General features: G+C 46.7%; 1 protein-coding gene across 2 annotated transcripts in view; it reads right to left on the minus strand.

The window, feature by feature from the left end:
* The window catches only part of MED1 (mediator complex subunit 1), a 57,523-nt gene extending 49,015 nt beyond the window's left edge, over nt 1-8,508 (minus strand). For both annotated transcript variants that reach the window (XM_023204272.2, XM_023204271.2), the window contains exons 1-2: nt 8,251-8,508; nt 3,841-3,947 (exon numbers count right to left, since the gene is read on the minus strand). Coding sequence is in view for 1 of the 2 variants with exons in the window: in XM_023204271.2 (XP_023060039.1) it covers nt 3,841-3,947; nt 8,251-8,275 (132 nt within the window). In the remaining variant the exon portion in view is untranslated. The remainder of the gene's footprint in view (nt 1-3,840; nt 3,948-8,250) is intronic.
* Between the last annotated feature and the right edge of the window lie 7,300 nt (nt 8,509-15,808).

Here is a 15,808-nt window from a genome sequence, read left to right on the forward strand (position 1 = left end):
AAAAAAAAAAAAAAAAAAAAAAAACAAGAAAAAGAAAAACATATTTCCACATCTAAAACAAGAAAACCTTTAAAGAAATATTAGGAAGAATCAAAATGTAATAGATGAGATCTGCCTCCTGTGGAAGTGACTACATGCTAAGATATAAACAGTTAAATAAGACGGCTCAGGAGATTTGGTAGTGTACAAATTTAACAAGGTGATTTGCACGTAATCTGAGAAACACAACCAAATTTTAGGAAAATGAGATTGACTCTAAAAAATAGAACATATAGCCTGGGTGCGGTGGCTCACGCCTGCAATCCCAGCACCTTGAGAGGCCAAGGCAGGTGGATCATGAGGTCATGAGGTCAAGAGATCGAGACCATCCTGGTCAACACGGTGAAACCCCGTCTCTACCAAAAATACAAAAATTATCTGGGCGTGGTGGTGCACGCCTGTAGTGCCAGCTACTCAGGAGGCTGAGGCAGGAGAATCACTTGAACCTGGGAGGCAGAGGTTGCAGTGAGCTGAGATCGTGCCATTGCACTCCAGCCTGGCAACAGAGCAAGACTCTGTCTCAAAAAAAAAAAAAAAAAAGAAAAGAAAAAGAAAAGAAACAGAACATGTAGTCCAGAAAAGGGACTTCCAAAGAACAAAAAACTTAGCCCAGTTTTCCTAATGCTATCCAGTGAAGAAGTTTCCCTCTGAAAAACATCCCATTCCCTAAAAACATGAACAGTTTTCTGGTAGAAGGATAGTTTTCCAGGCTTTTCCATGTTGCAAATAAATCTATCTCACTGCTCTAATTCTCCCTTACAAAACAAAGTAATTTATTAATAATCTGAAATCTCTTGATTCTTGACAGGAGAAGAGGTGCTCTGGTCAATGAATACCAGTATTATGAAAACTGGAAAACTAAACGTTTTGTTATAAATTAATGAATAAGCATATAGTGTGTCAGTTGTTGAAAAGTCTTTTTTTTTGTTTGTTTTATGAGATGGAGTCTTGCTCCGATGCCCAGGCTGGAGTGCAGTAGCATGATCTCCGCTCACTGCAACCTCCACCTCCTGAGTTCGAGCAATTCTCCTGTCTCAGCCTCCCGAGTAGCTGGGACTACAGGCACCTGCCACCACAACCGGCTAATTTTGTCTTTTTAGTAGAGACAGGGTTTCACCTTGTTGGTCAGGCTGGTCTCGAACTCCTGACCTCAAGTGATTCACCCACCTCGGCCGCCCAAAGTGCTGGGATTACACGTGTGAACCACCACACCCAGCCACGAAAACTCTATAAAACCTTAATGTACCAATAAAATTAGGTTTCTGAATCTGCAAAACTGACAAGAAGACAAGGAAAGTCATGGTGACCAAACCAAGATAGTGGTACCCAAAGAGAGGGCCTTATTAGCCACCTGGAATCCTTCTATCTCACAATGTCTCTCTAATGACAGTATCAGTTACAGAATATATTTCAAGCTAGAATTTGGTTGCCTTAAGGAATAAAAATGACAACTTCAGCCAGGCACAGTGGCTCACACCTGTAATCACAGCACTTTGAGAGGCTGAAGTGGGTGGATCACAAGGTCCGGAGTTCGAGACCAGCCTGGCTAACACGGTGAAACCCCATCTCCACTAAAAATACAAAAATTAGCTGGGCATGGTGGCGGGAGCCCCAGCCTCCTGAGTAGCTGTACAGAATCACTTGAACACAGGAGACAGAGGATGCAGTGAGCCAAGATCCTGCCACTGCACTCCAGCCTGGGCGACAGAGGGAGACTCCATCTTAAAAACAACAAAAAAAAATTAATCCGCCAGGCATGGTGGCTCACACTGTAATCACAACACTTTGGGAGGCCAAGGTGGGTGGATCACTTGAGCCCACAAGTTTGAGACCAGCCTGGGCCACACGGTAAAAACCTATTTCTGGCTGGGAGCAGTGGCTCACACCTGTAATCCCAACACTTTGAGAGGCCAAGACCGGCAGATCACGAGGTCAGGAGATCAAGACCATCCTGGCTAACACGCTGAAACTCTGTCTCTACTAAAAATACAAAAAATTAGCTGGGCGTGGCAGCGGGCACCTGTAGTTCCAGCTACGCAGGAGGCCGAGGCAGGAGAATGGTGTGAACCCAGGAGGTGAACTTGCAGTTTGCCGAGATCACACCACTGCACTCCAGCCCAGGCAACAGAGCGAGACTCTATCTCAATAAAAAAAGAAAAGAAAACCTATTTCTACAAAAAATATAAAAACCTAGCTGTACAGCCAGGCACAGTGGCGCACGCCTGTAATCCCAGGACTTTGGGAGGCCAAGGCAGGCAGATCACGAGGTCAGGAGATGGAGACCATCCTGGCCAACACGGTGAAACCCCATCTCTACTAAAATACAAAAAATTAGCCGGGCATGGTGGCGTGCACCTCTAGTCCTAGCTACTCGGGAGGTGGAAGCAGGGGAATCACTAGAACCCGAGAGGCAGAGGTTGCGGTGAGCCGAGATCACACCATTGCACTCTAGCCTGGCCACAGAGTGAGACTCCATCTCAAAGGAAAAAAAAAAAAAAAAACTAGCCGGGCATGGTTACATGCACCTGCTGTCCCAGATACTAGGAGGCTGAGGTGGGAGAACCACCTAAGCCTGGGAAGTCAAAGCTACAGTGAGCCATGATCATGCCAATGCACTTGAGCCTAGATGACAAAGTAATACGCGGTCTCGGCCGGGCGCGGTGGCTCAAGCCTGTAATCCCAGCACTTTAGGAGGCCGAGATGGGCGGATCACGAGGTCAGGAGATGGAGACCAACCTGGCTAACATGGTGAAACCCTGTCTCTACTAAAAAATACAAAAAACTAGCTGGGCGAGGTGGCGGGCGCCTGTAATCCGAGCTACTCAGGAGGCTGAGGCAGGAGAATGGCGTAAACCCGGGAGGCGGAGCTTGCAGTGAGCTGAGATCTGGCCACTGCATTCCAGCCTGGGCGACAGAGCGAGATTCCGTCTCAAAAAAAAAAAGACCCAGTCTCAAAAAAAAGAATGAATCAAAAACTCTTCTAGTACAGGCTGGGCAGACCTAATCTGAAAATCAAAAATCTGTAATGCTCCAAAATCCAAAACCTTTTTAGTATTCACAATGATGTCATCAAAGATTTCACACCTGACCTCACATAACAGGGTCAAAATGCAGTCAAAACGGCTGGGCATGGTTGCTCACACCTGTAATCCCAGCACTTTGGGAGGCCAAGGCAGATGGATCACCTAAGGTCAGGAGTTGAAGACCAGCCTGACCGACAAGGAGAAACCCCATCTCTACTAAAAATATAAAAATTAGCTAGGCGTGATGGCCCATGCCTGTAATCCCAGCTATTCAGGAGGCTGAGGCAGAAGAATCACTTGAACCTGGGAGGCAGAGGTTGCAGTGAGCCGAGATGGGTCCATTACACTCCAGCCTGGGCAACAAGAGTGAAACTCCGTCTCAAAATAAAAAATAAAAAAACTTCGTTTCATGCACAAAAGTATTAAATATATTATTAAATATATTGTATAAAATTACCTTCAGGCTATATCTATAAGGTGTTTATGAAACATAAATTCTGTATTTAGACTTGGGTCCCATCCCCCAAGATATCTCACTATGTATTTGCAAATATTCCAAAATTCAAAACAATCCAAAATCTGAAACACTTCTGGTCCCAAGCATTTCAGATAAGGGATAGTCAACCTATAGTATAAATACAATAGACTCCTAAAGTTGAAACCACCATGTATTCAGATGTTTTATGAAGACAGTATGAACACATCTACATGGAGAACTTAGCGTATTAAGAATAATTATCTATGCAAAACACTTTACCCACTTCACCACAATCCTTACCATGACTTGACGCACAAGCTTAATGGTTTCGCTCCAAGGTCTATTTTGGTTAAATTTTGCATGGAGCCGTTCCAGGAGAGAACTCATCTTACTCAGCTTTTCCGACTCTACGATTCAAATCAGAAAACGTCATCAGTAACTGTTCTATCAAGACCATCCACAGTTTTCCTTGCAAAATAAATTCCCACACTTCATCTCAGTAAGAATTCAGTTAAAATATTTTCCAAAATCATTTTACTTCAAAACATCCAAAGAAGACATTTTTAATGGCAAGATGACACACAAATTATAGGTCTGATGTGAGGAATACCACACAGCTGGACTGTTTTTTATCCAAACTTTTTGTTTTTTTTGAGACGAAGTTTCACTCTTGATGCCCAGGCTGGAATGCAATGGCGCGATCTTGGCTCACTGCAACAACGTCCGCCTTCTCCCAGGTTCAAGCAGTACTCCTGCCTCAGCCTCCCAAGTAGCTGGGATTATAGGCACGCACCACTACACCAGGCTAATTTTGTATTTTTAGTAGACATGGGGTTTTACCACATTGGTCAGGCTGGTCTCGAACTCCTGACCTCAGGTGATCCGTCCGCTCGGCCTCCCAAACTGCTGGGATTACAGGTGTGAGCCACCACACCCGACCTCAAGCACTAGTAAAAGTGCTGAGGAGGCTAGACACTGCGGCTCACACCTGTAATCCTCGCTAGCACTTTGGGAGGCCAACATGGGAGAATACTTAAGCTGGGGAGTTCAACTACAGCTTGGGCAAAATAACAAGATCTCATCACTACTTTATTTTTTTTTTTTTTTTTTTTTTTTTTTTTGAGACGGAGTCTTGCTCTGTCGCCCAGGCTAGAGTGCAGTGGCTGGATCTCAGCTCACCGCAACCTCTGCCTCCTGGGTTCACGCCATTCTCCTGCCTCAGCCTCCCGAGTGGCTGGGACCACAGGCGCCCACCACCTCGCCCGGCTAATTTTTTGTATTTTTAGTAGAGACGGGGTTTCAGCGTGTTAGCCAGGATGGTCTCGATCTCCTGACCTCGTGATCCGCCCGTCTCGGCCTCCCAAAGTGCTGGGATTACAGGCTTGAGCCACCGCGCCCGGCCCTCATCACTACTTTAAAAAAAAAAAAATTTGTCAGGCCAAGCATAGTGGCTCACACCTGTAACCCCAGCATTTTGAAAGGCCGAAGCAGGCAGATCACCTAAGTCAAGAGCTTGAGACCACCCCGGTCAACATGGTGAAACCCTGTCTCTACATTTTTTTTTTGAAATGGAGTTTTGCTCTGTCACTTAGGCTGGAGTACAGTGGCACAATCTTGGCTCACTGCAACCTCCGCCTCCCGAGTTCAAGCAATTCCCCTGCCTCAGCCTCCCTAGTAGCTGGAATTATAGGCATGTACCACCACACCCAGCTAATTTTTGTATTTTTAGTACAGACGGGGTTTCACCATGTTGGCCAGGCTGGTCTCAAACTCCTGACCTCAGATGATCCACCCACCTCACCCTATCAAAGTGCTGGGATTACAGGCGTGAGCCACCGCACCCGGCCAAACCCTGTCTCTATTGAAAATATAAAATTAGCCTGGTGTGGTGGTGCATGCCTGTAATCCCAGCTACTTGGGAGGCTAAGGCAGGAGAATCGCTTGAATCCAGGAGGCAGAGGCTGCAGTGAGCCGAGATCACACTATTGCACTCCAGCATGGGCAACAGAGCGAAACTCTGTCTCAAAAAAAAAAAAAAGAAAAGAAAAAGAAAAAAATTAGCCAAGCCTCCTGGCATGTGCCTATAGTCAGTCCCCAGCTACTCTGGAGGCTGAGGGAGAAGGATCACCTTAGCCTGGGAGGTCGAAGCTTCAGAGATGAGCCTTGATCACACCACTTACTCCATCCTGGGCAACAGAGGGAGGCATTGTGTCAAAAAATAGTTATTGAACTGGGTTAGAGAGGAAAATTTTTTAAAAAAAGAAAAAGAATAAATGAAATTGCTAAAAAGAGAGCAGTGAACAAACTAGACAAAAACTCCTACTTCACCAAGTTTCCACTTTTACCCTTCTCCCCTTGTACCGGAGGAGTATATCTTTTCTTTTTTTTTTTTTTTTTTTTTAAGACAGAGCATCACTCTGTAGCCCCGGCTTAAGTGCACTGGCACAATCAAGGTCTGTTGTAGCCTCGACCTCCCATGCTCCAGGATCAAGTAATCCTCCCAGCTCAGCCTTCAGAGTAGCTGGGGCTATAGCTAATTTTTCCTTGAAACCGGGTCTCTCAGGCCGGGGGCGCTGGCTCAAGCCTGTAATCCCAGCACTTTGGGAGGCCGAGACAGGCGGATCACGAGGTCAGGAGATCAAGACCATCCTGGCTAACACCGTGAAACCCCGTCTCTACTAAAAAATACAAAAAACTAGCCGGGCGACGAGGCGGGCGCCTGTGGTCCCAGCTACTTGGGAGGCTGAGACAGGAGAATGGCGTGAACCCGGGAGGCGGAGCTTGCAGTGAGCTGAGATCCGGCCACTGCACTCCAGCCTGGGCGACAGAGCAAGACTCCGTCTCAAAAAAAAAAAAAAAAAAGAAACCGGGTCTCTCTCTGTTGCCCAGGTTGGAGTGCAGTGGCACGATTCTGGCTCACTGGAGCCTTGACCTACAGGATTCAGGTAATCCTCCCACCTCAGCCTCCCAAGTAGCTGGGACTACTGGCTTGTGCCACCATGCCTAGTTAATTTTTATATTTGTTGTAGAGACAGGCTTTTGCCAGGTTGTCCAGGCTGGTCTCCAACTTGTGAGCTCAACCGATCTGCCTGCTTCGGTCTCCCAAAGTGCTGGGACTACATCCTTGAGTCACTACGTGGCCCTAATTTTTTTTATTTTTTATTTTATTTATTTATTTATTTATAATTAATTTATTTATTTTTTTGAGACGGAGTTTTGCTCTCATTGCCCAGACTGGAGTCCAGTGGCACCATCTTGGCTCACTGCAACCTCCACCTCCCAGGTTTGAGTGATTCTCCTGCCTCAGTCTCCCAAGTAGCTGGGATTGCAGGCATGCCACCATGCCTGGGTAATTTTGTATTTTTAGTAGAGACAGGGTTTCACCATGTTGGCCAGGCTGGTCTTGAACTCCTGACCTCAGGTGATCCGCCACCTTGGTCTCTCAAAGTGCTGGGATTACAGGAGTGAGCCACCACACCCGGCCAATTTTTTTTTTTTTTTTTTTTTTTTTTGAGAAGAAGTTTCCCTCTTGTTGCCCAGGCAGGAGTGCAATGGCACAATCTTGGTTCACCACAACCTCCACCTCCTGGGTTCAAGTGATCCTCCCACCTCAGCCTCCCAAGTAGCTGGGATTACAGACATACACCACCACATCCAGCTAATTTTGTGTTTTTAGTAGAGCCAGGGTTTCTCCATGTTGGTCAGACTGGTCTCAATCTCCCGACCTCAGGTGATCCGCCCGCCTCGGCCTCCCAAAGTGCTGGGATTACAGGCATGAGCCACAGCGTCCGGCAATTTTTCATTTTTTTTGTAGAGACAGGGCCTCACTATGTTGCCCAGGCAGGTCTCGAACGCCTGGGCTCAAGGGATCCTCCAGCCTCAGCCTCCCAAAGTGCTGGGATTACAGATGTGAGTCACTGCTCCCATGGGGCCTCACCTTTCGACCTCTCCTCCAAAACACACTTCTTGTTTTTCTTGAGAAACCTGCTGATAAATATCTGCACTTCGATGCTCCAACATTTTTTGAGCGACTATTACGTTCCAGAAACTATACAAAAATGAATCAGGCAAGGACCCTAATCTGCAAAGCTTAGAGTAAACTGGAGATAAACAAACAATAACACAGCTCATTGTATCAACAGAACTATGTCCAAAATGCCAAGGAAGCATCTAAGCCGGAGTGTGGAACTTTACAGTTCCACAGGAAAGTTGTTTTTCTGCGGTTATTAGTTCGGTCAATAAAAGAATGAAATTCAGCACAGTTTAAAAATACACAACAGCACAGGATCTGAACACTTGACATTGTAGGGAACCGCTGGCTGCTAATAAATACAAGGAATTAATCATTTCATTCATGCCAAAATAGTCTCCAGTGCGTTTACACACAGCCCTAAATTTATTCAGGCGTCTCTTCTGGAAGGAGATGTAAGCTGGTTTTGTATTCACTAGCCCCGTCTCGCACCACTTTAGGCCAAAAGTGCTCTAGTCGAGCATGAAATCTTCACAGAAGTTGAGAGTCCCCATCACCCCAAAGTCGAAGCTCTATAATCATCAAGGAGGGTATAGTGACAATCTAAAACTCATACACATTCCCTCTCCCGGACTCTGTGCCCCTCAAGTGGCCCCCATGGGACATCTGCAAGAACCTCCTTTCACAAACTGGCTCCCCCAGTTGTGTCCCGTCCCCTCCTTTCCCCCTCAGTCACTTACCCTCGGTTTCCCCCTGAGCTTTCATCCTGAAGGCGGGGAGAGACTGGATCTGCCACAAAAGGATAAGCCCTTCCCCACCACTAACGGGGGAAACAAGTTGGCTCGGGATCCCGGGACGCAGGGCACCAGCAGTCCCTACTCTTCGCGGGAAGGATCAGTCTGAAGTCCCCGGCGGCAAGAAGAGAAGGGTGCTCGAGGCCGCCGCCATCTTCCCCAACGGAACTTCCCAAAATTCGCGAGATAAACCGTGGTCCTGCCAGAAAGAGGAAAAGGACAGGGCATCGAAATCTCGCGAACATTGGTCGATGCGTGGGCCTCGCGAGATTTCTTTCAGCCCTGTCTTCTTTGATCTGAGTTGTCTCAGGCCTCACGCCGCTGGATGTTAAACCTGCCGGCAGAAATCTTTCAGCTCCCCTTCGGAAACTGGCATTTTTTGGTTTATTTTATTTTAGCAGTTAACTCGCAAATTAACTGATTAATTAACAGATCCCTGTACTTAAAGACTAGCTTTTCTTTTCTTTTTTTTTTTTTTGACACGGAGTCTTGTTCTTGTCGCCCAGGCCGGAGTGCAGTGGCACGATCTCGGCTCACTGCAATCTCCGTCTCCCGGGTTCAAGCGATTCTCCTGCCTCAGCCTCCCGAGTAGCTGGGATTACAGGCACCCGCCACCACGCCCGGCTAATTTTTGTATTTTTAGTAGAGACGGGGCTTCGCCATTTTGACCACGCTGATCTCGAACTCCTGACCTCTCGATCCGCCCTCCTCGGCCTCCCAAAGTGCTGGGATTACAGGCATGAGCCACCGCACCCAGCCAAGACTAGCAGTTCAAAGGCTATCGGTATCAGGAATGTCTTATGAAAAATAAGTTTAACCTGAGATACTAGATGCAATAATTACATCCTAAGAAAGATAGTGGCGCTGCCGGGCGCGGTGGCTCACGCCTGTAATCCCAGCACTTTGGGAGGCCGAGGCAGACGGATCACGAGGTCAGGAGATCGAGACCATCCTGGCTAACACGGTGAAACCCCGTCTCTACCAAAAATACAAAAAAATTAGCCGGGCGTGGTGGCAGGTGCGTGTAGTCCCAGCTACTCGGGAGGCTGAGGCAGGAGAATGGCATGAACCCGGGAGGCGGAGCTTGCAGTGAGCGGAGATTAGGACACTGAACTCCAGCCGAGGCGACAGAGTGAGACTCGTCTCAAAAAAAAAAAAGATAGTGGCGCATTGTGACGTGGTGTTCAAAGCGAGACTAGCACAGTTCATTCCCCTTTTCTCATTTTTTTCGTTTCAAAACTATTTCTGGCTGGGCGCAGTGGCTCACGCCTGTAATCCCCACACTTTGGGAGGCCGAGGCGGGTGGATCATCTGAGGTCAGGAGTTTGAGACCACCAGCCTGGCTAACATGGTGAATCTCTGTCTCTACGAAAAATACAAAAATTAGCCCGGTGTGGTGCTGCGCTCATGTAATCTCAGCTATTCAGGAGGCTGAGGCAGGAGGATCACTTGAACCCGTGAAGCGTAAGTTGCAGTGAGCAGAGATCGTGTCACTGCACTCCAGCCTGGGTGACAGAGTGAGACTCTGTCTCAAAAAAAAAGAAAAAACTGTGTAATTTGCTATCCTCAAACTAAGTGTTCTTCACTTAGTAAGCATCTGTGGAGTCCTAATATGTGTATATTTGGAGCTGGTAATACAAACATGAAAACACGACTAGGCGCAGAGCTACTCAGGAGGCTGAAGCAGGAGAATCGCTTAAATCCTGGAGGCAGAGGTTGCGGTGAGCCGAGATCATGCTACTGCACTCCAGCCTGAGTGGCAGAGCAAGACTCTGTCTCAGACAAATAAACAAACGTGAAAACACAACCCTAGCCCTTGATAGGCTAATCTTATTTAGAGTTCTGAAAATATGATTGGTCACTGTAATCATAGGGGCTCAAATTTTTTTCATTAATTATTATGCCCTAAGTACCAATGCCAGATACCCAACTACACTTTCTCATGGAAACTCTTTATACAAACAAACAAACAAAAATGTCTGTACTAAGTGCTGCTAGTACATTTTTAACTTTATAAAGCTTATAAATAAGCTATACTAACTTCTCGTTACAGAATTGAATGATTGTCATCTGAAAATGCAGATGAAAGGCACCATTGGAAAAGTTTTCTAGAAGATAACAGAGCAATGTCCTTTGGGAGGCTGAGGGGGGCACTTGAGGTCAAGAGGTCGAGAGCAGCCTGGCCAAAATGGTGAAACCCCATCTCTACTAAAAATACAAAAAATTAGCCCAGTGTGGTGACACATGCCTGTAATCCCAGCTACTGGGGAGGCTGAGGCAGGAGAATCGCTTCAATCCGGGAGGTGGAGGTTGCAGTGAGCCAAGATCGTGCCATTGCACTCCAGTCTGAACAACAAGAGCAAGACTCCGTCTAAAAAAAAAAAAAAAAAAAGCAATGTCATTAAACAAGAAAAGTATTCAAGGTACATATAGGAACAGTATTTATATATAGCAAAATAGGTACCGTGGGCAAATTGTAAGTGACTAAGCTTTGAAGGAGGATCCAAAGGACTCTTTTTTGGTGACAGAGTCTCACTCTGTCATCCAGGCTGGAGTGCAGTGGCACGATCTCAGCTCACTGCAACCCCTGCCTCCCAGGTTCAAGCAATTCTGCCTCAGCCTCCCAAGTAGCTGGGACTACAGGTGTACACCACTACACCCAGCTAATTTTTTTGTTTTTTGTTTTTTTTTTTTTGAGACGGAGTCTTGCTCTGTCGCCCAGGCTGGAGTGCAGTGGCAGGATCTCAGCTCACTGCAAGCTCCGCCTCCCGGGTTCACACCATTCTCCTGCCTCAGCCTCCCGAGTCGCTGGGACTACAGGCGCCCGCCACCTCGCCCGGCTAGTTTTTTGTATTTTTAGTAGAGACGGGGTTTCACCGTGTTAGCCAGGATGGTCTCGATCTCCTGACCTCGTGATCCACCCGTCTCGGCCTCCCAAAGTGCTGGGATTACAGGCTTGAGCCACCGCGCCCGACTTTTTTTGTATTTTAGTAGAGACAGAGTTTCACCATGTTGCCTAGGCTGGTCTCGAACTCCTGAGCTCAGGCAATCCACCCACGCCAGCCTCCCCAAGTGTTAGGATTACAGGCATGAGCCACCGTGTCCGGCCCAGAGGAGTCTTTAAACCTAAAATCTAAACTAACAAATTGGTTTGTGGGGAAAAAGCGCTATTGAAACTTCAGTTACATGTCTCTTCTTGTGCACAGCATAAATAGAAACTTTCTGACTTGTTTTAGTAGATTTACAGGCGAAGTATTGCCATCGCCTAACTGATCACTTGGGGCTCACAGAGTTGCCCTGACTCTCTGCCCTTGAAGGTTATGCAAATAAAGCAAATGGAGCAGTCCTGGAATTTCTGAGTTCAAAGTTTTTCTGTAGAATGAAGCAACCCTTATTTTACAAAAGCACTATTCTCACCAGTTATTGGATCAATACCTGCAGTTTACAGTAGATACTGTATTTAAAAATTTAGATACAGAGATTTTCTGGTGCAGAATTTTATTCACCAAAAAGAGGAATGCCATGTTAGGGAGATTATAAGAAAGAAAGGAAGAAAGACGAAAGAAAGAAAGAAAGAGAGAGAGAGAAAAAGAAAAAGAGAGAGAAAGAAAGGAGGGAGGGAGGGAAGGAGGGGGGAAGGGGAGGGGAGGAAAAGAAAGAGAGGAAGGAGGGAGGGAGGGTTGAAAGAGAAATAGAGAGAGAAAGAAAGAGAAAGAAAGAAATGAAAGAGGAAGTGCAGTTCAATACAAAGTACTGGTTTAGGATGTAGAAATGAGGTGTTCCGGCTTCAGGCACTTCTTACACTTAAGTGTAAACATGGTCCAATCTAACTCCTTCTGAGTCTCAGTTTAACCTATATTAGATGTCAATAATAACATAGGCAGGGGCGCGGCAGCTCACACCTATAATCCCAGTCCTTTGGGAGGCTGAGGTGGGTGGATCACTTAAGGTCAGGTGTTCAAGAACAGCCTGGCCAACATGGCTAAACCCTGTCTCTACTAATAATACAAAATACAAAATAATACAAAATAGCTAGGCATGGTGGTGTGCGCCTGTAATCCCAGCTACTTGGAAGGCTGAGGCAGGAGAATTGCTTGAACCCGGGAGGTGGAGGTTGCAGTTAGCCGAGATCCTGCCACTGCACTCCAGCCTAGGCCACAGATTGAAACTGTCTCAATAATCATCATAATAATAATAATAGGCCCAGTGCAGTGGCTCACGCCTGTAATCATGCCACTGCACTCCAGCCTGGGCGACAGAGGGAGACTTCGTCTCAAAAAAATAAATAAAAATAATAATAATAACGTAATTTCATTAGTTTATTCAATTGAAATTTATTGATGGGATTAAGAGTTCCATGAAAAATTTTAAAGTGCTATAGAAATACAAGATATTATAAGTGCAAAGTTTCAGGGATAAAGCTTCATTCATTCACTCCTTTGTGGTCTCTAATTGGCTTCAAAAGGCAGTAACAGATAATTTTGAAAGTTTCGGCCAGGCGCAGTGGCTCATGCCTGTAATACCAGCACTTTGGGAGGCCAAGGAGGGCAGATCACGAGGTCAGGAGATCGAGACCATCCTGGCCAACACAGTGAAACCCCGTATCTACCACAAATAGAAAAAATTAGTTGGGCATGATGGTGGGTGCCTGTAATCCCAGCCATTCAGGAGGCTGAGGCAGGAGAATGGTGTGAACCTGGGCGGTGGAGCTTGCAGTGAGCTGAGATCACACCACTGCACTCCAACCTGGGTAACAGGGCGAGTCTCCGTCTCAAAAAAAAAAAAAAAAAAAAAGAAAAGTAGAAAAGTTTCTGCTGGTGTTTAATCTGGATAATCAATTTAATTCTTCCATATTTTGACACATCACCATGCCTTCTGTCGTCTTCACTTTTCCATTCTACTATGGGTACATTGTGAGTTAAAAACTTGGTCTCAGCTGGGTGCAGTGGCTCGCACCTGTAATCCCAGCACTTTGGGAGTCTGAGGCAGAGGGATCATGAGGTCAGGAGTTCAAACCAGCCTGGCCAAGATGGTGAAACCACGTCTCTCCTAAAAATTTAAAAAAATCAGCTGAGCGTGGTGGCAGGCGCCTATAATCCCAGGTACTCAGAAGGCAGAGGCAGAGAATTGCTTGAACCCAGGAGGCAGAGGTTGTGGTGAGCCAAGATAGTGCCATTGCACTCCAGTCTGGCAATACAGCAAGACTCCATCTCAAACAAACAAATAAAAAACTTGATCTCATTTAAAAGACAAAAAAATCAGGGTGAATTTTGTTGAACTCATGACAACAAACCCATGCCAACGCTTACTATGGCTGACCAGTCATACATTTAATCAGCCCAGGAAGTCTCATGCCATCTGTCATCATGTAAAACATTCAAGGCCAAACACAGTGGCTCATGCCTGTATTCCAAGCATCTTGGGAGGCCAACGTGGGAGGATCCCTTGAGCTGAGGACTTCAAGAGCAGCCTGGGCAACATAGCAAGACCCCATCATTACAAAAAAATAAAAAAAAAAATTAGCCAGGCTCTGTGGCTCACGCCTGTAATGCCAGCCAGGAGAGGTTGAGGCTGGAAGATTGCTTGAACTCAGAAGGTAAAGACAGCAGTGTGTCAGCTGGGCATGGTGGTTCACACCTGTAATCCCAGCACTTTGGGAGGCCAAGGTGGGTGGATCACCTGAGGACAGGAGTTCGAGACCAGCCTAGCCAACATGGCAAAACTTCATCTCTACTAAAAATACAAAAATGAGCTGGGCATGGTGGCAGGCACCTGTAATCCCAGCTACTCGGGAGGCTGAGGCAGGAGAATCGCTTGAACCCAAGAGGCGGAGCTTGCAGTGAGCCTGGATCATGCCATTGCACTCCAGCCTGTGGAACAAGAGCGAGACTTCATCTTCAAAAAAAAAAAAAAAAAGACTGCAGTGTGTCATGGTCATACCACTGTATTCCAGCCTGGGCAACAGAGCAAGGCCTTGTCTCAAGAAAATAAATTGGTGAGGACTTTTATATCCAGGGCCTCCTATCGTCCTATAAGGAGTGTTCACAACTGAGTTCCAGTACTTGTGCCTGCCTGCCTGCCTTCCTTCCTTCCTTCCTTCCTTCCTTCCTTCCTTTCGAGACAGTTTCGCTCTTGTTGCCCAGGCTGAGCGCAATGGCACCATGTCAGCTCACCGTAACCTCTACTTCCGGGGTTCAAGTAATTCTCCTGCCTCAGCCTCCCAAGTAGCTGGGATTACAGGCATGCGCCACCACATTGGGCTAATTTTTGTATTTTTAGTAGAGACGGGGTTTCTCCATGTTGGTCCGGCTGGTCTTGAACTCCTGACCTCAGGTGATCTGCCTGCCTCGGCCTCCCAAAGTACTGGGATTACAGGCTTGAGCCTCCATGCTCGGCCAGTGTTTTTCTTTTTTCTTTTCTTTATAAGGCAGTTTCTTGTTCTATTACCAAGACTGAAGTGCAGTGGCATGATCATGGCTCATTGCAGCCTTGACCTCCTGGGCTCAAGTGATCCTCCCATCTCAGCCTCAGAGTAGGTAGGACTACAGGCAAGCACCACCATGCCTGGTTAATTTCTTGCTTTTGTTTGTTTATTTTTTGTAGGGATGGAGTCTCGCTCTGTTGCCCAGGCTGGAGTACAGTGGTGTAATCTTGGCTCACTGCAACCTCTGCCTCCCGGGTTCAAGCAATTCTCCCGCGTCAGCCTCCCGAGTAGCTGGGAATACAGGCGTACACTGCCACGCCCGGCTAATTTCTTTTGTATTTTAGTAGAAATGGGGTTTTACCGAGTTGCCCAGGTTGGCCTCAGACTCCTGAACTCAGGCAATTTGCCTGCCTCAGCCTCCCAAATTGCTGGGATTACAGGCATGAGCCACCGTACCTGGCCTGTCATTTCTTGTATTTTTTTGTAGAGACAGAGGTCTCAACATGTTGCCCAGACTGGTCTCCAATTTCTGGGCTCACGAAATCCTCCCATGTTGGCCTCCCAAATTGTTGGTTTTATAGGTGTCAGCCACCGCACTCAGCCCTTTTTCCTTTTTGTTAGCCACCTTTTTTTTTTTTTAGACAGATTCTCACTCTGTCGCCCAGGTTGGAATGCAATGGCACAATCTTAGTTCACTGCAACCTCTGCCTCCCAGGTTCTAGTGATTCTCATGCCTCAGCCTCCTGAGTAGCTGGAATTACAGGTGCATACCACCATGCCCGGCTAATGTTTTTTTTGTACATATAAATATATATATTTTTATTTTGAAACAAAGAGTCTTACTGTGTCACTCAGGCCGGAACGCAGTGGCACGATCTTGGTTCACTTATGCATTCTGGGTTCAAGTGATTCTCCTGTCTCAGCCTCTTGACTATCTGTGATTACAGGCAAGCACCACCACGCCTGGCTAATTTTTGTATTTTTAGTAGAGACAGGATTTCACTATGTTGGCCAGGCTGGTCTCAAACACCTGACCTCAAGTTATCCGCCCACTTTGGCCTCCCAAAGTGCTGGGATTAC

This window comes from Piliocolobus tephrosceles, chromosome 16, assembly GCF_002776525.5.
Source record: "Piliocolobus tephrosceles isolate RC106 chromosome 16, ASM277652v3, whole genome shotgun sequence".
NCBI lineage: Eukaryota > Metazoa > Chordata > Mammalia > Primates > Cercopithecidae > Piliocolobus > Piliocolobus tephrosceles.